General features: G+C 50.4%; 4 protein-coding genes across 4 annotated transcripts; 2 read left to right on the forward strand and 2 right to left on the reverse strand.

Annotated features, from left to right (window-relative positions):
• Positions 1–10,533: 10,533 nt before the first annotated feature.
• Positions 10,534–12,764, forward strand: EI90DRAFT_2942154 (uncharacterized protein; the record flags this gene model as incomplete). Its single annotated transcript, XM_039055275.1, has 2 exons — positions 10,534–11,349; positions 11,403–12,764. The coding sequence occupies 2 exons, from the start codon at positions 10,534–10,536 to the stop codon at positions 12,762–12,764; spliced, it is 2,178 nt and encodes a 725-aa protein (XP_038909682.1).
• Positions 12,765–16,086: 3,322 nt separating this feature from the next.
• EI90DRAFT_3133299 (uncharacterized protein) lies at positions 16,087–16,958 on the forward strand (the record flags this gene model as incomplete). Its single annotated transcript, XM_039064566.1, has 3 exons — positions 16,087–16,636; positions 16,686–16,773; positions 16,829–16,958. 3 exons carry the CDS (start codon positions 16,087–16,089, stop codon positions 16,956–16,958), a joined length of 768 nt encoding a protein of 255 aa, XP_038909683.1.
• Positions 16,959–19,140: 2,182 nt separating this feature from the next.
• EI90DRAFT_113505 (uncharacterized protein) lies at positions 19,141–19,829 on the reverse strand. The gene has a single exon (XM_039051536.1). The coding sequence runs from the start codon at positions 19,742–19,744 to the stop codon at positions 19,223–19,225; it is 522 nt and encodes a 173-aa protein (XP_038909684.1). The 5' UTR covers positions 19,745–19,829; the 3' UTR covers positions 19,141–19,222.
• On the reverse strand, positions 19,405–21,409 carry EI90DRAFT_113459 (uncharacterized protein). Its single transcript, XM_039051535.1, has 5 exons — positions 21,262–21,409; positions 21,027–21,193; positions 20,738–20,965; positions 19,905–20,676; positions 19,405–19,791 (listed from the first exon to the last, which is right to left on the reverse strand). Exons 2-5 carry the CDS (start codon positions 21,112–21,114, stop codon positions 19,752–19,754), a joined length of 1,128 nt encoding a protein of 375 aa, XP_038909685.1. The 5' UTR covers positions 21,115–21,193; positions 21,262–21,409; the 3' UTR covers positions 19,405–19,751.
• Between the last annotated feature and the right edge of the window lie 640 nt (positions 21,410–22,049).

A 22,049-nucleotide genomic window follows, 5' to 3' on the forward strand; every position in this document is an offset into this window, starting at 1 on the left:
AGGGCATTGAGGGGGTCAGCTTGACACCTAGGAGGTCTGCGAGCTCCTTCGAGAAGCGGGAGACAAAGGTGCTCCCTCTATCGCTGAGGATCTCTTCCGGGAGCCCATGGTGTCTCCAGACATGCTCCAAGAAGAGTCGTGCGATACCCTCCGAGTCCACAGTCATCACGGTGGGGACCGCGTGGATGCGTTTGGACAGCCGGTCTACTACGACCAGGATGGCATTATATCCTCTGGACTCTGGGAGCTCCCCTATCATGTCCACTGAGATGACCTGCCAACGATGGGTGGGGATCTTATTCGGGGTAAGTTTCCCAACCTTTCGTGAGGGGAAGGGTTTGACGCGATTGCAGGTGTCGCATCCGCGTACATATCGTCCGACATACTCAGCCATCCGGGGCCACCAGTAGTCACGGGAGACAAGTTCCAGGGTTTTCCATCACCCTGGGTGCCCCGTCGCCGTGAGTCGTGGTGTAGCCGTACCAGATCATGGCGGAGCTGGGGATCTTTTGGGACATACACCCTTCCCCGGTACAGGATCAGGTCACCCTGCTTCTCCCATTCGTCCGACCTTAACATCCCTTCACCCAGTTCTCGCATGGCCTTCACTACCTTCTCGTCATGGTCCCTTGCCTCACGTATCCTTCCCAGAATACCCGCCTCTTCACCTTCTACCGAAACTGCCTCTGTCGCGCGGGCTTCAAACCAGGCGGGTTGGAGAAGAGTTAGCCCCTCGTTGTCGTCTCTCCCCTTCGGGTGGTCAGCACGACGGGAGAGTGCGTCCGGCTTCCCCATGAGCTTCCCAGGACGGTGGACAAGGGTGAAGTGGAAGCGGGAGAGGAAGAGGGTCCATCTGGCTTGGCGTCGATTCAGCCTTTGGGCCGTCCGGAAATAGCTCAGGTTGCGGTGATCGGTGTAGATCTCAACCCTCTCTTCAACGCCTTCTAGGAAGTGCCGCCACTCTTCAAGGGCTCGGACGATCGCCAGCATTTCCTTGTTGTACACTTCGTAGTTGCGTTCTACATCCGTGAAGCTTTTGGACATGAACGCTACCGGGTGGAACTCCCCATCTGACTGGAGCTGGGAGAGGACTGCACCGGTTGCGAAGTTCGAAGCGTCGCATTCGAGCTTGAAGCGGCCGGAGTCTGAAGGGAAGGAGAGGACGGGTGCAGTAGTGACGGCTTCTTTAAGGGCTAGGAAGGCACCGTCCTCATCCGGGCCCCAATTCCAGGCTTGGGTTTTCCGGGTCAGCTTGTGGAGGGGGCGTGCTTTCTCTGAGAAGTCCTTGATGAACCGGCGATAGAAGTTCACAAACCCTAGGAAGGACTGCACCTCCTTCACTTTGGTTGGGACCGGCCAGTCAAGAACTCCACGGACTTTCACAGGATCCATCGCCACGTTGCCCTCCGAGATGACGAGGCCCAAGTACTCAATCCGTGTCCGCTCAAATTTACATTTTTCGGGCTTCAGGAAGAGCTTCCTCCTTCGCAGCATCTCCAGGACCTCCCGTACTACCCTCTGGTGGTCCTCTAGGGTCGCGGTGAAGATGAGGATGTCGTCCATGTAGCAAATGACGACTTCCCGGTCAATGAAATCCCGAAGGATGTCGTTCATCATGGTCTGGAAGGTCATGGGGGAGTTGCACAGGCCGAAAAACATCACCATGGGTTCAAATAACCCCCGGTTGGTCGCGAACGCTGCCTTCCACTCGTCCCCATCTTTGATCCGGACGTTGTTGAACCCCCAACGTAGGTCCAGGGCCAAAAAGTACTTGGCATTGCGAAGGCGGGCGAGAACGTCTGAGATGAGGGGGAGCGGGTACGAGTTCTTGACCGTGATTTCGTTCAGTTTCCGATAGTCTTGGACTAAGCGCAACGACCCGTCCTTCTTCTTGACAAAGAAGACTGGCGCCCCCATCGGGGATTTGGACGGGCGTATACGCCCGTTCTGCAGGTTTTCCCGTAAGAACTCGTCCAGTTCTTTCTGCTCGGGTCGCGAGAGAGGGAAGGTCTTTCCTCTGGGTAGCTTCGCGTCTGGCACCAGGTCTATGGCGTGGTCCCAGGGCTTCCGGGGGGGTAGCTGGTCAAAGGCTTCCTTAGAGAACACGTCCCGGAAGTCCTGGTAGTGCTCTGGTACCAACATCTCGAAGGGCACGGGCTCTGCCCCCGGGTCGTGGGCCTCCTGGGCCATCCGCTGGGATGGCGTTGTGGTTGCTCTCAGGTCATGTCCCCACCCTGGGGGGAGGATCGCAGCATAGATCCCGTCCCCGGGCTCTACCGTGAGGTCTTGGTCGTCTCCCACTCGCGACCCCCTGCAGGAGGATGGGCAGCGGGACATGACGACCTTCTGTCGTGCCCAGTCCACCTCTGGGTTGTGATGCAGCAACCACGAGTGCCCTATGATGAGGGATTGGCGTCCCAGGTTTGCAACTGCAAAGCGGGCCCGTTCTGTATGTCATCCGAACGTCAGGAGGGCTTCCAGTTCTTCTGTTATGGCCCCATTCTCGTTCGGGGTGCCATCGACATTGCGGACGGGTATGGGCTGTGGGAGCGGGGTGGTCTCGAGCCTGTGCTTCCGGACGAACTCAGGGCTCACGAAGTTCCCGGTGGCCCCTGAATCCAGGAGGGCTGACACTGATACGGGGGCGAGAGAGGTCAGGGCGGTCAACGTCACTGTGAGGTTGAGTGACCTGGGGGATTGTTTGGAAAGGACGTAAATGGCGGGTGGAGATACTATTACTTCGGGTGTTAGCTCTGGGCGTCTCTCACTTCTGTGGGTAGAGGATGCGCTTTTCCTCTTTTTCTTTGCGATAACTCGATGGAATTTCTGCAGTGGCGTTGACTCGCGCACGTTGCGGTATTTACACGGGTTATCTTCTACAGGCGGCCGGGGTGCATCCCTCACCAGTCGCCTTCCTGAAAATCCTCCTCCTGGGGGTCTGGCCCCGTCTCTCCCTCTTCTGCCTCTGGTCCCTCACCCAATTGCCTCTTCAGCCCTTCCATCAACGCTCGTAGGTCCTCCGGATGCAGGCATCGGACTCGGTGGACCTTAGGGTGCGGGCACTCTCGTGCGACATGGCCTGGGGCGTTGCAATTGTAGCACAACCCCTTCCGTCTTTGGTCAGTCCTCGATTGGTCGAGGTCCATTGGCTGTGGACCTGTTCCTGGTGTGGGACGGGTTGCGGGGGTTGGGGGTGCGGGTGCGGGCATAGGTCGCAAGGTGGTGGGTGTGGGCCGCGCGTAGGGGGGGGTGGTGGCTAGAGGGGGTCTGGTTGGTGGGAGTGGGGGTCTAGGTGGGGGTGCTCGTGGCTGGGTGGCCTGGAAACGTCGCCACTGGTTGTCGAGGAGGGTGGCCTCGCATTTCCATTCAGCCCAGGTGGTGGGCATAGGGCGGAGGCGGTAAATGCTCTCGCGGAGCCGGGCGTTGATCGCTTGCTCGAAGCGGTCGACCAGCCCTACGTCACCCAGTCTTGAGGCAGGCCCTAATATCTCGAACTCCTGGATGACCTTGTCCACGGAGTCGCTCCCCTGTCGGATGGCCGCCAGCTTCTGTCGGGCGGTGGCTTCCCGATTTGGGTCCTGGAACATGTCGTCGAGTTCCGTGTTGAACTCGTCCATGGTGAGTGCCGGGGACCCTGCCGTCAACAGCGAGATCGTGCGTTGCGTTGCCCATGCTCCTGCCGGCCCTCCCTTCATGTAGGACAACACGAAGAGAATCTGGGAGAGGGCGGTGGGGAACTCGGACGCGCGGACATGGAAGTAGATTCCACATTCGGCTTGGAAACGGTCCAGGTCCTCACTGGCTCCCGAGAAGGGCGTGGGGAGGGCGACCTTAGGTGGCTTGGGTCTGGGGGCGGGTGTGGGAGCGGGTGCGGGGATAGGCGCGGGTGCAGGCGCAGGAGCAGGTGGGGGATGGTTAAGGACTTGGTTTTCCACAATAGCCTGCAGTTCCTGGAACCGGGCTAGGAGGTCATCGTACTGTTCTTCCGTCACCATGGCAGGAGAGGTAGGGGAGGCGGGGGAGATGAAGTTGAAGCCTTCTTCTGCTGTCAGGGACTCGTCTGGGGTTGAGGGGGTCCGGGTATAGCGTCCGGGACCGAGAGCCTGGCGGGGGGCGGATCGGGCATGCGTACTGACAGGCCCGATGTGGGACAGTGGTCCCTGGCCACTTAGACTGAAGTGGAAAGTTGTTATTATTATTAAAGGAGAAATATTGTACTACTTACCTGAAGTGGAAAGTTGAGAAGAAGGCTACTTCTTCGGTTCCCACTTCAGGTTCGTTTATATACATGCGGCTTGGATCACATGACAGATGCCACGTCACCCTCGCACACAGCCGTAACCACCCGGGTGTCTCCGTGGGAGATCCCGAGGGTATCCGGTGCAGGCGCGTGTGCTGGGCACAGCGGGAAGTCGCCTGAGGTGCCCGGGCTGGGTACATGGTGGGCACGCTGCAGATGGGTCAGTTGTACATTGATACAGAGAAAGTCGTCCATGTAGAATAAAGAGAGAATAAAGGAGAAGTAAGATAAGGAGAGACTGAGGAGGGGAGGATGAGGGGGAAGAAGGGAAAGGGGGAGGAGGTAAGGAAGGGTGGACCGGCGGGGTACTGGGTCAGGTTGGGCCGGGTGGAGCCGGGTCAGGCAGGTGTGCCCTGACACGAAGCCCCAATGACACTTCTCTCGAAACTTACCCTTGTTGCTGCACAGCTTCCAAAATCTGTTCCAGTGGCCAAGGTTGAAGATACTGTGGCAGTACTATGCGGCGATCCTGAGGCAATTCTTCTCAATCTCAGACAGGAGGATGAGGAGCCATATGAATGGCTTGATCGCAAGCTGAATCAAATTTGTGGTAGCTGGGCGGCTAATCAAGGTCTTATCCCATTCGCAATAAAGCGTGGTGATCTGGGTTTACCAGTGTAAATCAGTGGGAGGAAGACTAGAGCGCGGTGTCTAGAGCGCGATGTCAAACGGGGTTTTATGTTAGGCAAGATGTAAACTATGTACAATCTATAAGGTTGAGGACTTACCTAGAGCGCGATGTCAAACAGGGTTGAGCATTGCACTCAGGTAATCCTCGCTCTTTTATGTCTATCTAACTATACAACAAAGCGGATAACAAAGGTGAAACTAGTGCCTCCGGCGCTTTGTGCGACTAAGGGTTTGCCACACAGCAACGCTTTGCCTGCAGCTCCGCCTCCCCTTTGTCCTCATGTGGCGTCGGGCTGCCACATCAACACTCCCCCACAGCCTGACGTCCACACCTTCTCTAGGCCGCGTACTCCATCCCCATCATCAGGCAGAAGCGTTCGTGCTTCACCTTCGCAAGGGACTTGGTGAGAACATCGGCCGTCATATCGTTGGTCCCTACAAGCTTGAGGCTGACTGTCCCATCCGCGATACATTCCCTGATGAAATGGTATCGTACATCGACATGCTTTGTGGCAGCATGGTTGACGGGATTTCGAGCAAGTAGATCTGCAGCGCGATTGTCAATGTGTAAGATTGTTGGCCTGGTGATGCCTTCATGTAGTTCCTCGAGAAGTCGTCGCAGCCACACCAGTTCCTTTGCTGCTTCTGCTGCTGCGATGTACTCTGCATATGTTGATGAGTCAGCTATGCTATGTTAGTCTGCTGCTTCGACATCCAGGAGATTGCTCCCCCAGACAACAAGAAGACATTTCCTGAGATCGACTTCCGGTTCATTGCATCATTCACCCAGTCTGCATCCGTGTACCCCACGAGTTCCCCTCCCCCTGCTGTGTATACTATCCCCCGGTTCATAGTGCCCGCAAGATACCTGAATATATGTTTGATCCCCTTGATATGTTCACGTCCGAATGTCGCCACGAAAGGAGAGAGTGCCCGAACAGCAGCACAGATATCTGGTCGAGTTCCCAGAGCGGCATACATTAGTGAGCCAATCGCTTCGAGGTAAGGGTATGAGGAAACCTTAGAGTGGTCTTCCATGGAGGTGGGTTTGTATTGAGCTCTCGTGGGTAGTGGTGTAAGGGCAATGTGGCAGTCGGTCATTTTGAAACGCGCTAAGATGTCCTTGATGTACTGGGACTGGTCGATTGACAGTGTCCCTGCTGCGATGTCCTGGTGGACTCGAATTCCAAGTATCCATGAGGCCTCACCGCAACTAGATACTTTGAAGTGCGAGCTTATTGAGTCTTGGATGGATGTCAGGAGGTTTTCGTCATTTCCGGCTAGGAGCTTGTCATCGACGTATACTGGGATAATGATGATTGATCGACCTCGTTTGAAGACGAAGACAGAATGGTCAGCATGTGTCCGTTGGAAACCCAGTTGGATGAGAAAATCATGTAGCGTGGCGTACCACTCCCTTCCTGCTTGCTTTAGACCATAAAGACCCTTCTTCAACTTGGCCAGCTTGTGTTCCTCCCCCTTTTCCTCATATCCCTTGGGTTGCCGCATGTAGATATCTTCAGATAGGGTGCCATTCAGGTATGCAGACTTGATGTCCATCTGGTGGACTCTCCACCCATGGCGAGCACAAATGGCAAGAAAGACTCGTAACGATGCGGATTTGACAACCAGGGCAAAAGTCTCAGAATAGTCAATACCTTCACGTTGGCTAAACCCTTGGGCAACCAACCACGCCTTGAAGCGAGTGACTTCCCCGTTGGCGCCCCGCTTCTTCTGCAGGACAAAACGGCACCCAACGACGTTTCGGATATCAGGCGTTGGTTCAACGAGCTTCCATGTCCCGGCTTCTTTAATCGCCGCCAGTTCCTCCAGAATGGCCTTGTGCCACAGATCACATTCAGGCCCAGCAAGTGCTTCGCGCAAAGATGGGGCATCTGGGAGATCTGTATTGTTAGCTAGTACTGTGCTGGTCAGATGGACCTCATCTAGGGCTATGTCCAGGACATCTTCAAGCTCGACAGTTGCTGCCACAGGCACGTCATTCCAGAGATCCTCGTAGACATTGGCAATCAGTTCCTTTCGTCAGCCATGTGGTCCGTATTCGGATGGATCAAAACGATGTGGTGGACGACGCACCCTGGCTGGTCGATTGTGGTGAGTAGGAGGGACAGGCGGAACATGTGATGCATCAGGTGCTGTGTCAACTGGACCATCGTGACTTGTAGGAGAGTCCTCGGCGGTTGCCGGTGTCGAACGACTCTCAGGACTCACCTCCGCATCGCTGTCCGAGTCACTCTGTGCCGATTCGAAGAACACACATGCTGCTGCCTTTGCTTCTTCCCGGAAAATTGGCGCACGTACAACCTCAACTTTGTGAGTGATCGGGTCATATGTCCTGTACCCACTACAGCCTTCGGGGTAGCCCAAAAACTTCACCAATTTTCCGCGCTCCCCCAGCTTTAGCGCTCCTAGATCTTTTGGTCTATGGATGAAAACATCGGCATACCAAACCCTCATGTGAGAGACATTGGGTTTCTTTCCATAGAGTCGTTCAAAAGGGGTGATTCTATCAGAGCGACTATCCACCATGCGGTTGATTGCATAGGTAGCAGTCGCGAGGGCATCTGCCCAGAGAAAATCGGGTGCATGTGCATCCTTCATCAGGGTACGCCCTTTGTCCAGAATCCTCCTGTTTGTCCGTTCCGCGACACCATTCTGTTCAGGGGTATGAGGGACCGTCAACTCCACACCGATTCCTTTCTCTGCGCAATACTTCTCCAGAGCTCCATTCACATATTCTCCCCCTCGGTCGGTCCTCAGTATTTTGACATGTGTCCCAAACTGGTTCGCAAAGAAGGTGTCCATCTTGGCAAACCAAGGGGTAAAGTCTGACTTTAGCGCACAGGGATAAAACCAGGTAAAGTTCGTCCTGTCATCAACCAGCGTGCAAAAATACTGTTTCTTCCCAAGTGATAGGACTTCCATCGGGCCACAAATATCCGAGTGTACTCGGCCAAAGCGTGTGGTCGCAATGTCATGGCCCTTTGCGAAAGAACCCCTCACCATTTCCCCCCTGATGCAGGCTTCGCAATCAAAGTCTTCAGACTCATTCCGGGTTCCATCAACACCGAGCACAGCCCCTTCCTTGATCATGGTGCGAAGTGATTCCTTCCCTGGGTGGGCCAGTCGCTTGTGCAAGAGGTCAAAAGAAGGTGCAGTGGTCATTGCGGCTGGTCCATTATCTAGCTGAGAGGCCTTGGGAGATGACAACTGTGGTTGGTTTAGGTAGAACAATGGCCCCAACTCTGTTAGCGACTCGGCGATTAAGGTTCCAGACTTCGAGATTTTGCAGGTGTTGGTTCCCTCATCAAAGGTTACTCGTATTCCACGGCAGATCAAGACCCGGCAGGAGAGAAGACCGTAAGCCAGTTCAGGCACATACTGTACTTCCAAGACTTTGCGATGGACAATCTTTCCGTTTGCGGTGCAGGGGATCAAGACTGTTCCCTGTCCAAGTGAGGGGATTGTACTGGCATTGCCAAGCCGGATGTGTCGCAGGGTAGTGAAAGGTGTGTAATCAAGAAATTCCGTCCTGTTTGGGCAGAAATGGTTGCTGCAGCCAGAATCCACAATCCACGCTTTTACGGTATCCGTGGGTTTGTCCGCTACCAGGGCAGTGTCAGTGATGTATTCAGCACAAATGGAGCTAACACTGTTCTTAGGTCTGGCAGTGGGAGGTTCGTTCCCCAATGCGGTGGCACACATGGCCATCTCAATGCCTGCTGGCATGGTACTGACAGTACTGACAGTAGTAACGTTGGCACTGCCATTTTGTTCTGCGGCTTTCTTTTCCCGGTACGCATCCTTTTCTTCTTGCATTGCGGTACATTTAGAACGAATGTGGCCTGTCTGTCCACACTTCCAGCAAGTCTGCCGGGAGAGCCAGATGGGGTCATTTGGGTCCTTCCTCTTCCCTTTAGGTCGTTCCCCCTCAGCAGCGAGTGCCTTTGGGGTTTGGAGTGAGTCGGATTTGGTCCCCAGGTTCTCTCCCGCTGCGCGTGCGCGACGTTCATCGGCTTGTACCCTTCTCTTGAGATCATCCAAGTTCCACTTCACACCCTTTGGAAGAGGAGTATCGAGGAGCATTGTTTGTAGTGTACGCATGCAGGGTGGGAGTGTATGGATGAGGCGCATGGCGATCGAACGATTTCCAATGCGGTCCTCGTTGTCAGTCACTTCCTTGTTGACCAGGTAGGCAAAATTGATAAGGGCTGTCAGGTATTCTGAAACTGAGTTGTAGTCGCTGAGCTTAGCGTTGTCATAGCTCTGTCTGGCATAGAATTCCGCTGTGGATCCAGAGTCCTCATATTCATCCTTGAGGGCCTTGAACAGGATGGCAGCGGAGCTTTTCCTGTGTGGAAAGGCATTGCGTTGGATTGATTCATCAAGTGAGAGCCAGATCCTTCGACAAGCATTCCGATCCCCAATTACCCAATCTTGGTGTTCAGTTACTTTGGACGCATCAGGAGCTGTGGTGTTGCTGCCTTCAATGAAGTCCCAGGTGTGGTCCATGGCTATTTCGAGGTTCCCAGACCACAGGATCCAGTCATCTCGTCCTTTTAGTTTGGGGATGGTAAGAACGGCCTTGTCAATGGCAGAATCTTTGAGCAGGGCGGTAGTCATGGTTCTTCGGTGTTACAACCAGAATAGAAGTGCGGCGAGTCAGAACTGGGCAGTCGTTTCAGACAAAAAATTCAGCAGTGCCGGGCGGTGGGTGTGGCAAGTCAGAACTGGGCAGTCGTGTCAGACAACAGTTCAGCGGTGCCGGGCGGTAGGCTTTGCGCAGTGCTGGGGTAGAGTTGTACTGAGCTGATAACCTGTAAATCAGCGGGAGGAAGACTAGAGCGCGGTGTCTAGAGCGCGATGTCAAACGGGGTTTTATGTTAGGCAAGATGTAAACTATGTACAATCTATAAGGTTGAGGACTTACCTGGGGTGCGGTGTCGGACGGGGTTGAGCGTCGCGCTCGGGTAATCCTCGCTCTTTTGTGTCTATCTAACTATACAACAAAGCGAATAACAAAGGTGAAACTAGCGCCTCCGGCGCTTTGTGCGACTAAGGGTTTGCCACATGGCAACGCTTTGCCTGCAGCTCCGCCTCCCCTTTGTCCTCATGTGGCGTCGGGCTGCCACATCAACAACCAGGTCTTTGTCGCACACTGCAATTCTTTGTTGGCCATGGGTTGGTGTCTGAGGTCCTCCTTGAAACACGGATTAAAGTTCTATTAAATGAAGTAGAAAAACTGTAAGTTCCGACTCATCCTTTGCCAGATGTGCATCCAACTTGGCCACTATAGGTTCCCCAAGAACTCTTCACCAATGCCATGTGATACATGGAACCACTCCGAGTCGGAAATTGTGTTGCCACAAGTGAAAGAAGGCGCACGCTTGAAACCTATCATACTGGATTCAGATTCAGATTCAGCCTCGGATAGCCCGCATTCATTCACACATTTGGGCCCTCACCACTATTGCTCTGGATTTCAGGTGACAGTGCCTGAAGGACAGACTCCGTTCACAGAGTGGCCATGGCTAGAGTATGAACATTTGGCTATGTCAATGACTGTGCTCATTAACAATGGGATGCTCACGATTTACTCCGCAACCTGCACAAGGGATGGGAATCCTTGCCACAAATGTCGAAAATTGAAGCAGCAGCTGCCCATTGCATGCATACAGGACCGCATTTCCCAGGGTGTCCCTGAGAGTACTCCATACAAGTACTTGGGTATGAGGAGACTCATAGAGTTGCTTAGACGAAAAGATCGTCAAATTAATGAACTCAAATTGGGCAGTCTCAATCGCAACCACAAACTGGAAGTGCTCACCACATCAAACTTGGATTACAAGAGATTCGCTATGGCTGTAAGCCAATGCAATGTCCCTCATATCAACATTCTTGTGCAGTCTGCACTTCGAAACAAGCACGGAATTAGAGGGATAATTCAGCTTCTCACAAGAGCGACATTAGGAACTTACCGTCCAGCTTACACAGAAGAAGAACACCTAATAAGCATTGTGCTGTATCGACTAGGGGGAGCAAGAGTTGCCGAGTTTGCACACGCTGCCCTAGGGACTCCAGGCCTAACAACAGTCCGAAAACATTGCATAACTTCAATACTTGCATCCGCAGTTTTCCCAAAACTGGACAAGCTTACACGGAACATTGAATCAGCCTATGAACACTGCACTCTGACAGGGAAAGGGAGAGTTGGACTTGTCTGTATGTTTGATGAGATAAAAGTCAAAGAAGGGCTGGACTGGTGTCCCTGGACCAATTCTGTCATTGGCCTTTGCCGCGAACATTCAAGCTCCTGCCCATACACCTTCCACAACTTGGATGATGCTCAAGTTATATGTGAAGAGCTGTCGGAGAAGCGCATCCACCTAGGGACAGAGGTAAGTTGAAGGTTTTGGTGGCATAGGCGGGAAACTGATGACAGCGGGATTAGGCAACAGTTGGAGCAATTGGTGCCCTCACCAAAAGCCACCAAGAATATATTGCACGGCCCTTTCTCATCAGTGCAACATGCAAAAGCGAGACAGCTGAACAACATGCAGATCTCCTTCGGTTGGCATGGGGAGCATGCAAAGAGGAGACGTCTCTAATAGGTGGCCGGGTGTATTGTCTTGCATCCGATGGGGAATCGCGATGTGGGAAAGCACTTGTAGCTCTCACAGAAAAGTCCCCCTTGTCAGCATTCTCACCCATATACCCACTCCTTCACGACCTCCACCTTCTAAACATGATGGTTGGAGATGATGATATCACATCCGATAAGGATTACAAACATGTCATGAAACGTTTGCGGCATGCTCACCTCCATCCCAAAGGTATCAGAGTCGGTTCCACCCAAATTACACCCTCACTCCTCCGAAGACAACTTGAATCAGCAAGCATTCCCATAAACCGCATCAATAACCTTCTCAATGTGGCAGACAAGCAAGATGTCACAACAATGATTAATTTGATGCAATTAATTTGGTCACTCTCACCTCCTTCATCCACGGATAACCCCATTCACCGCCAGGACCGCACTGCTTTGAACCGGCATTCAAAGCTGCTCCGATGGCTCATACTTCCATATATCAATGTCGAGCTTAGCCTACATGATCAGTTAAAATGCCTCAGTGCTGCGGCTCATGTAGCATATGTATTCTTCACGCATGAAAACATGCGTTCAGCATACATCCCAGCGGCTCTCTATCGGGACATACAGATAATGGTCAAAAATGCTTACTTTTGTGTTGCAAAAGCGAAGCTTGAAGATCCGGATGGGAAATTCTTCATTGTCCTTCTGGGCACCGACAGGTTAGAATGGATATTTGGATTCATTCGGGCAGAGAATGGCTATAATGTGAATGTTAGCACTTACAGCCTTTCTAACCGTGTCTCTGGTGCAGTGGAATGTCATGCGATATTATCCCAACACCTGGAATGGGACCGAGGACCACGTCGACTAAGGCTTCAGGGGATCAGTGACACAGCGGGTGTTGAACAAAAAGTGGATCACATCAATCCAGCCTCATGGAAAGGCAATGTACATCTTGCCAACGTGCACCTAGCCTCAGCATGGAAAGCGGGCTGTCTTCTTGTGGAAAATGATGACGATCTTGCTGAGTTTAGTCCGGCAATGAAGTTCAGAAATCTGGAATCTCAAATGGGGGCCGACTTGTTGAACCCTTTCGGATCAGTAGCACATGGGACCATGATGACGACGGAGAAGAGCTCACCCAAATGTCGCAAACACAACCTCCAAGTCAAAAAAGCCTTATCCCATCTGGAACATCGATGTTCGGGTTATTGGATTTAGCAGATGAAGAATGTGCACGCCAGATTGGGCTCAGTTGTACCATCGAATTGCCTGATGGGAAGCGAGTACACAAGGCAAGGGTCCTGCGCAAGTTCACAAAGTATTCAAGCGAGTCAGGTTCCACGGACCGATTGAGGAGGGTGGCAAACATCTCAAAATTTGCCCAACCTACACCGATCCTAAGCCATCATGTTGGAGATGGTACACTCACAGAAGCACATTGCATCCTTGTTCAGGATGCCGTTGCAACCATCCTACAATGTGAGGGAGTCCCCTTCCTGGCAATTGCTCAGGTCAATTCAATCAAAGTGGACGGAAATGTTCAGACATATGTGGACAAAGATATTCTCCCCGAAAGTACAGTGTCTATTGGCATCCAAATCCTCAGTTTGAAGCCTGCAAATATCGTATTTTCAGATGGGAAGGAGGGTGATTGGAAGTGGGCAAGTGGAAATGACGCGAGCCTCAATGTTCCTGGAAGATATCTGCAACAGATTAGTCCAGGACTTGTTGAGGAACATGGAGATGCCTTACCACGTTCCATTGCATATGGATTCCAAAGCAGTGAGCTGCGCGATCTTGCTGCAAAAATGTTTCAAAGTCTCACAGCAGAAGAAATCCGTGGACTTGTTGAAACCCATCTGACAGAGGATTTTCCTTATAAGATTGAAGGTGCGCTGTTACAAAATGGTTGAGAAGGATTTCTCTGACCTGGTTTACAGGGACATCAGCAAAAAATTGTTATGCTCCTGAGTGCTCCGGAGTATGGGGAGCACTGGGAGAATCAGGAGGAGATTGGCCGGTCCAGGAACAGCTTGTTTCCTCCAGAGTTGGTCAGGTACTCCAGGGCACTCCCAGGAGGGCATGGAGCATTGCTTTGTGCACAAACATATCCAGTTTAATGCTTCAAAATGTATAGGGGTGAGAAGCTTCTGGGAGCTCCTGGAGCATTTGAAAATGAGAAGGAAAAAAAAGAGGGAAGACTCCCCATGAATACCTCCTACCACAAGACTAACACAACAAGACACTACTTAACATTTAGATCAAATACTATACTATACATCAAGGACACTGAGACTCACCAATACACAGTCAAAATTTATGGCCTGATATATGATTAATCTGGCAACTTAATCACTTTCGGACTTGCAGAATATGGAGGAGGGGGAAATGGGGGAGAATGAGGGGGGAAATGAGGGGGAAATGAGGGGGAAATGAGGGGGAAATGAGGGGGGAAATGAGGGGGAAATGAGGGGGAAATGAGGGGGAGAATGAGGGGGAAATGAGGGGGAGAATGAGGGGGGAATATAGAGGGAAATGAGGAAAATTTGAAAAATAGGGACTTCTAAAAAGTTGAAAAAATAATTAGGGAAAAATCAAAAAAAATTCAGGAACTGTAGTGCCTTTGAAGTGCTTTCAGGATATATAACTATTTGCGAAATTGAGGAAGAAATGATGGAGAAAAATGGAAAATACTTTCGGAGACCCGAGAAATAATGAGAACTGAATTGATGGGAAAGTCTGAAAATTGAATGGGAAAGTGAGGGGAAGCCTTGCAGCATCGTTATTTTCTGCTGTTCTAATTTTTCCTGATTCTTCTTGGTCTCACTCCCAGCTGCTCCTGGATACTCCTGGAAGCTCCTGGGAGGGTCCAGGAGCAGCTAATGGAAAATACTTTCAGGGACCCAAGAAATAATGAGAACTGAATTGATGGGAAAGTCTGAAAATTGAATAGGAAAGTGAGGGGAAGCCTTGTAGCATTGTTATTTTCTGCTGTTGTGATTTTTCCTGATTCTTCTTGGTCTCATTCCCAGCTGCTCCTCAATACTCCTGGAAGCTCCTGAAAGCTCCTGGGAGGGTCCAGGAGCAGCTGGGAGTGAGACCAAGAAGAATCAGGGAAAATCACAACAGCAGAAAATAACAATGCTACAAGGGCTTCCCCTCACTTTCCTATTCAATTTTCAGACTTTCCCATCAATTCAGTTCTCATTACTTCTCGGGTCTCCGAAAGTATTTTCCATTTTTCTCCATCATTTCTTCCTCAATTTCGCAAATAATTATATGTCCTGAAAGCACTTTAAAGGCACTATAGTTCCTGAATTTTTTTTGATTTTTTTCGCTAAATTTATTTTTTTCAACTTTTTAGAGACCAAAATTTTCCTCCCACTGCTCCTGGCACATTGCATACTCCTCACCACTCCCAGCCGCTCCTGAACCCCCTCCCAGGAGAACACTATTGGCTCCAGGAGTGCCCAATCTGCTGTTTTGTCTCCCACATGCTCCAGCCACTCCTGATGCTCCGGAGCATAACGGACTTTTGCTGATGGAGAGTGTGTTTTGCATGCGAAGTTGAAGGAATGGAACATGAAACCTCGGATACTAACACCAATTCATGCCCACGTTGTCATGCGCTGACCGAGAATACTCCAAAACTCCTTGCACACATTGCTGCTCATGTCCTTTATGACTCTTCCATCGACCGTTCTAGTGAGCCTTGTGGTCTCTGTCAGTAAATGTAATAACAACCCCAGCTGGATGGCGCAAGGGCACGTGAAGAAGATAGATTTTATTTTTGGTCCCAGAGTTTGAATCCGATATTTGTTTGATAATATCAGGGAGTAAGCGAGAACGGCCCTGAATCACGTGCTGATCATACTCCCTTAGTTTGAATTGATATTTTAAGTGTTATGGGAAAATGATTTCCAACATTGCTATAGCCTGTGCTGGTTGCCCAGTGGTTCGGCTGTAGCTGGTCTGTTATATCGGATGGGGGTGCTTTGGTTCAAATCCCGCTTGGGGTTATTTTTCGTCGTTGTTGTTTTGTTTTGTTTTGTTGGTTTGTCTGTTTGTTTGTTTATTTGTTTTGGGCCTCCCCATTCAAGTCGATTCATTGATATTAAGGTCCTTCTATGACTTTGTATAAGTATTGCATCATCATGGTTCAACTTCAACTTGTGAACCGCAGGCAGGCAAAAGAAAGTATAATTCCACTGCAGAGAATCAAACTCCAGCACATTCAATACTCCAAACACCGAACAACAATTTAGCCACTAGGCAACCAGTGACACCGATACCACAGTGCAAATTTATTTCTCTATAAAGTGTTAATATCAATTCAAACTCGGGGAGTAACGGCCGCACGTGATTCAGGGAGTTAAGGGTCTTCACTCTTCCCCGATATTTTCGCGGTAAAAAATTCTCTAGTTGGTTTCGAAATCAAAAATTCTTTTTTTGATATCTCACGTGCCCTTGCGCCATCCAGCCTGGGGTTGTTATTACATTTACTGGTCTCTGTCTCAAGCCCAGCCGGTTTGTTCTCCGGATGCAAAAGGGAACAATCGGTGTCGACTTCGCCAAGTCAACTTGTGCTAGGCTTGCCAAATTCTCATATGGGCCTGCGAGCACCCCATCCCAAGCCAACCCATGTGGTAATGTCCCAGTTAAATGTTCTCGCTGTCCAAAAGGATCAAGTGCAGTTTGGAGATACAATCAGGATGCTCACTATCGCGCTAAGCATTCCCCTGCGCTCCCTCCTATGGAGCTTGCGATCACTAATTTTGAAATAGAAGGACTCAAGGTACTCTGGGACAATCGCCATACAGCAAACCGCATGGAAGTGAGGCGTCGGAAGCAGCGTAAGCCGCATTTTGTGATATCCGAAGCTCACAGCACCCGACTTGCTCTCCGGACTACCGATCTAGAAGGGTCAAGTGCAGCGAGCTCTCAGATGAATTCCAATGTTGAAGATAGTCTACAACAAGCCCATGATACCAATCCCTTGCCCCCTGATCCCTTAGTCCCCCATCCAAGCCCGGGCCTGCTGTTATCTGCCAACGAGTCTATCCAAACCAGCCTACCTGCTGTGCATCAAAGTGGGCGTCCTATGCGCTTGGTACAGCAGCTGGTGACTGCTCTCCACAGGTGCTGTGATGTGGAAGTTACAGCGGATGAAATCACTAATGGGTCTAATGTCGTACGCTGTCCGAAGCCAGGATGTGAGACAGTTTGGGTCAGTCAACTTGAATACTTCGACTTTGACAACAAATACTCATTATTTTCGTTAGTTTCATCGAGCTTGTCAAGGGCTTGGATCATATATTCCCCCAGGGTGGAATTGTGGATCCCACGATTTTGGTAGAGCCCCCAAACGTCCACGCAAATATTGATTCACCCTTTTTGATATTACCCGACTAACAATTTACATTGTACATACACTCCATAACCTAATCTAAAATTTCCGCCAAAAATAAGTTCGTCACACCTTGATGACACCCTCCCTCCCATACCATGTGTTCGGCATTCGCCGATCCGACACCCCTTGGCAGGCACCAGAAAACTGGAATCGCGGGATTATCCAGGGTTGACCCGTGCCACTCCCGGTCACGGAGGTCCAGTCTTCACATAGTCATAAATTCCTTGCAATATCACTAGTATTAAGGGGGGAACTGGCTGTTCAAATCGTAGGACATAATCCTGTTTGTCGGGCCACCTGAGTTTTGACCGAATGAAGATGCAAAATGGGGGTATCCGAGATGCCTGAGAACTATAAAGTTAAGGAAGCTCGTAGCAACTGGCTGTCGCCCCCACGCCTTATCAGCTCGAGAGTAAGCAAAGTCCAACAACGGGCATCTCATGTCTCATGCCGGAGTATGAAAAATGAGAGACAATTGCTTTCGTACCATCCAAGACCAGACAGACAGTTTTCCGGATCTCCCAGGTCGAGAGGGAGGTAAAGAGTCTTCCGTGACAAAGCAGGGATATTATGGTGTAGATATCGACGTACGCTGTGACCTGACTCACGGAGTTGAGTCTGTGGCGTCGTGTTACCTTTCTTGGTAAACTCGCTGCTATGGCTGTTGGCAGCTGCGCCATTCAAAGCAAGTGCTTCGCTTATAAAGCGCGAAAATTCCCTTTACGTCTTTCCCCAATTCGCGTACTATGGAACTGAGCAACATATCGCTAAAACATGGACCGCCTGAACGACTCCCGTAAGTTTGATCGAGATATCGCCTAGCTAGACCGAATACTCCCTCCATGAGAACCGGCGACAGCAGTCGGATACCGTGTAGTATGGTATCCGCATCTACAGGCCGAGTCCTTAAATACATAGTCAATGAGTGCTCACGCCGCTTGCGTCGTCCGCCAAAGCAGCAAGGGCTACATGCTAGACAAAGGAGAGAAACGTGAAACTGAACTGGAACAAAGGAACAAGGGCACATTGCCCCAGCGCCACTTGTAACCTTAAGTTACTATGGCGTCGCGACGCCTTCCCCCCAAAAATGCGATTGTACGGTCCAGGTTTTCCAGCCGAGTGGATTTTCCCCTGACCGCCTGTGGCGTTGGGCTGTTACTCCCAACACTGCTTGCCCATCGTCATCGGTTTTGAGGGGTTCTTCCAGATAATGACGAGCCTTCACATAAATTTCCCCGATCAGAGGTATGAATTCATCGCATTCTTCTACTACTGCCCCCAAACATTGACGAAGCATTAGCTTGGATTGGAAGGGTCTATGATATCACATACGGTTATACCAACTTTAAAAGACGAATGAGATTTCCTAAGTGTTGAAATCTCTTGTTTCTTGGTACGCTGTGGACCGTCCATTGAGTCCGTCGGACCATATTTCTTGCGCACGGACATTCCCTTGAAAGATTGCCCGATGCTTCCGTTTTTGGAGTCTATGTTGATGGACAACTCACACTGTCATGGATGGCTTAAAAGCCACGATGACGAAATTTCTCTCACTCTCTCTCCCCTCAGTTCACGTATCTAGAACTGAGGTGAGATAATCTTAGTCTTGTTGCACACTGTAGTAATAACTAACAATGTGCAAATGTGTTACCAGCGCTTACACGACGCTAGTTCATAAATTTCAATAGTAAGGAGCCCCGCAGCTTCCTCACAATCAACTGAGACCTTACATTATGGAAAGTGTGGAATGAACATTGAAAGAGTGTTGGCATGCCCTCATGAATCGTGCGGTGCCTTCTCCCGGATCCCTGTATAACACAGTTAACAGGAAGGTACATAACTCTCGTGACCAGACCCTTACCGTGGTATCACTGGTGGTGCGGACCAATAATGCGCTGGTAAGCCGATGCATGCTACCACATAGAGCTGATGTCTTTGACCCATGAGCACCTCGCAGATTCAATTGTGGAGTAGCAATTAAAATTGAAAAGTGCCAGGTAATTAAGGAGACGACGCTATGGGCAGCAAGAGAGCAAGAACGTTGCACAAAGGTGGTCGACCTGCAGAACCTTGCAAGGGACCTTAATTCCGATGGCGCCATTATGTCATATGTACCTCATCTGCATAGCGGTGAGATGATTACACGCTTAGCAAGTCAAGATCTTGGGCATGAACATTCCACACTGTCGCAGTAATATACCCCAAGTCCATGGGATGGTGGAGGGAAGAGATCGATGTGGAAAAAGAGTAACAGTCACGGAATGCATTACTCCCTTCTATCTGGCTCCCCTACCCCATTTGGACGGGCAAGGAGACACTTTACCTGACTTCCTGCAAGTAATTCCATTGATTTAAATATATCTTGAAGAGCCGTAACAATCTTCAGCGTCTTTGAGTCGTTCGCTTTGTTGGTACCAAGTGACAACAGAAAGCCTTCGAATCCCATAACTTCGGGTTCGCTAGCTTCTGAAGTAGACCGCACAAAGGCATATTTCCAGGCATCATCTCTTCCCCCCAGTTTCTGGAATGGGTCGTCCATCACAAGTGTCCAACCCGTGCATGGAAGCGTGTGATCGACAATCACAGCAGGCATCAGAACTGGGATCGCAGAATCATCCACGATGGCTAGGATTGACCGCATGATGCACCTCCTCACTAGACTACGAGGGTCATAATCTTCCGGATCATCGAATGCCCTCAAAAAGTGATATATGACACGGAACATCACTGGTCCTGGGGGAAGAATGGCTGTCCAAAACGTAAGACATAATCCTGTTCTCCGGGCCATAAGGGCTTTAACCGAGTAAGAATGCGGAATGGGGGTGGATGAGATGCCTGAGATCCGAAGAGTCTAAGAGGCTTGTAAGAACCAACTGTGCCCCGCCGTGTCAGCTCAATAGTAAGCAAAGTCCACAATGACAAACTTACACTCGAACTGCTTCTCGTACCGAAATATGACAAACGAGGGAGAATCGCTTTCGTACCATTCCGAGACTGATACGGCATGGAAATGCTGATTCCCTATGGCATTCACGCAGAGGAGCTGGGGGAAGCATTGTCTCAGCGCTGCAAGATCAGAAAGTTTTACCAATCCTCCCTCGGGATTCATCCAGGTCGAGAGGTTGAGATAAAGAGTGTTCTGTGCCAAGAAAGGGATACCATGGACTATTTGGATGACTTCTGTGAGTGTAATCGAGATGCCGCCTAGATCGAGCACTCCCTCCTTGAGAACCGACAGCAGGCGTTGCGTGAGTGGCTCAGGATATTGGTTGTGGGCACCTGAAATTTTGGCACAAGCCCTGACCACCTGCTCTGGGACCTGTGTCCATTCTGTACATGGGATTTTCATGAGGGCATAAAGAGATAGGGTCGGAGGGACAGCTCGCTCTCGCTGCCCACTTAATCCACCATCGTGTCCGGCAGGAATGTTACGACCAAACTCGTGGGGCCAACAAAGCTTCAGAGTTTCGTACGGAATTGTTTCAAACTCCTTAATCGACCCGATAGCGGCAGCCACTGCTTGCTCCCATCCCCGGTCTCCAGCGGTCCTGGGGACCTGCCCGGATGGATAATAAGCCCTCCCATAAGTTTTCCCAGTCAGAGGTACGAATGCATCGCATTTATCGATTATCGCCGCCTCAAGACCACTGACACTAACGAAGCAGTAGCGTGGATTGGAAGGGTCTGTGATGTCGAATACGGTGATGCCATCATTATTGTCTGGAAAAGGGCGATAAGATTTCGTAGAGAGCCTAGCAGCGGCGCAAAGAGGCTTTCCCACCCTTGTCTGAGATCATATCCGTATTCTGACATCCCAGAGAAGGTGCCGATGCAGTGACGCGGTTCGATATGCAGCCCCAGAGCAGTGACGCTATAAAAGGGCACGGATTCAGGTCTTCAGGGACTGAATCGAGGTCCACATGATATAATTCCGAAAGTATGGAATGAATATTGAAAGGATGTTGGCATGCCTTCATGAATCGTACGGCGCCTTCAAGTGCAGCTTTCCCTGGTAATATGATTGATGGGGACAAAAAAAGAGCCCGAAAACTCTCGCGATTAGACCCTACCGTAGTACCACTGATGATGCAATCCAACAATGCGCCGGTATGCCCCACCGATCCGCGCTACCACATAGAGCTGATGTCTTTGACCCATGAGCACCTTGTTGATTCGGCTTTCGAGTAGCAATAAAATTGAAACGGGCCAAGCAATCCAAAGGTATGGATGTGCAGCGCTAAAAAGAGAGATGAAAGGCAAGATAGTGACTCTGATGGCCAACAGCAAGGGGTCAGGTGATTTTACCAGGTTAGGCTAGTCAGTCACTGCGTTTAGAGGAAGATTTTCGCTGTACTAATCCTGTGTTGTTCGCTGCAAAATTCCGTTGGACTTACAAGGCTGCAATATTCACGACTGGAATTTCTGTTGGAGGAAGGGCCCTCAGCGCATGTATTTACACATGTTTATATTACTCTATATAATTCAAGAGTTAACTGCTATATGTTGTCCAACCGCCGTTGACCTGGTACTTTCTACAGGTTATGAGCCCAGGCAGCTCGCCTGGACACCTGAGGTATTAAGGAAATCCGCCTAACTCTCGTGGTACATAGCCCTGGTTTTGTGGCTGTTGGTGAAAGTCCTCGAGTTTGAGGCAAGAATTTGCGATAAGTCCCGCTGGGCACGCGCTTATTGAGAAAGTCCTCAGGATTGAGGCAGGGATTTTGTGATACTGTACTAACACGACCAACAACCGGTCACGCGTCACACGAAGGTCTTGGATTGAATTAAAAATCAACACAACTGAATTGATTGGGTGCCTCCGGCAATTACTGGAGGCCGTGGGAACCGGTTGTTGGTTGTGTGAGTACAGTAAGTCCTGCTGGGCACACATTGTTGAAGTCACGAGTCACCGGAACCTTCTGGGGCATTCTGGATTGTTGTGGGAAATCACTAGAATATTCCCATTTGCCTGTGCTTGCATATGCGCACTTGCACAACAGTTTATTTTACGTATAATATCATTGTAATACATTTCGTGTATGTATAAATATGCACAGATGTGCATTGAGCAAAATCATCAGAAAAGTTTCTAG

This window comes from Cantharellus anzutake, assembly GCF_015039405.1.
Source record: "Cantharellus anzutake strain C23 chromosome Unknown EI90scaffold_100, whole genome shotgun sequence".
NCBI classification, from domain to species: Eukaryota; Fungi; Basidiomycota; class Agaricomycetes; order Cantharellales; family Hydnaceae; genus Cantharellus; species Cantharellus anzutake.

Coding starts and splice junctions, on each gene's coding strand:
- EI90DRAFT_113505 (XM_039051536.1), bottom strand. CDS start 19,744: ATGGCCCGGAGAACAGGATTATGTCTTACGTTTTGGACAGCCATTCTT.
- EI90DRAFT_113459 (XM_039051535.1), bottom strand. CDS start 21,114: ATGGGTCAAAGACATCAGCTCTATGTGGTAGCGCGGATCGGTGGGGCA. Junction 20,966..21,026: donor GCATCATCAGTGGTACTACG/GTAGGGTCTAAT, acceptor TCATATTACCAG/GGAAAGCTGCACTTGAAGGC. Junction 19,792..19,904: donor CCCTCGTTTGTCATATTTCG/GTACGAGAAGCA, acceptor TTCGGATCTCAG/GCATCTCATCCACCCCCATT.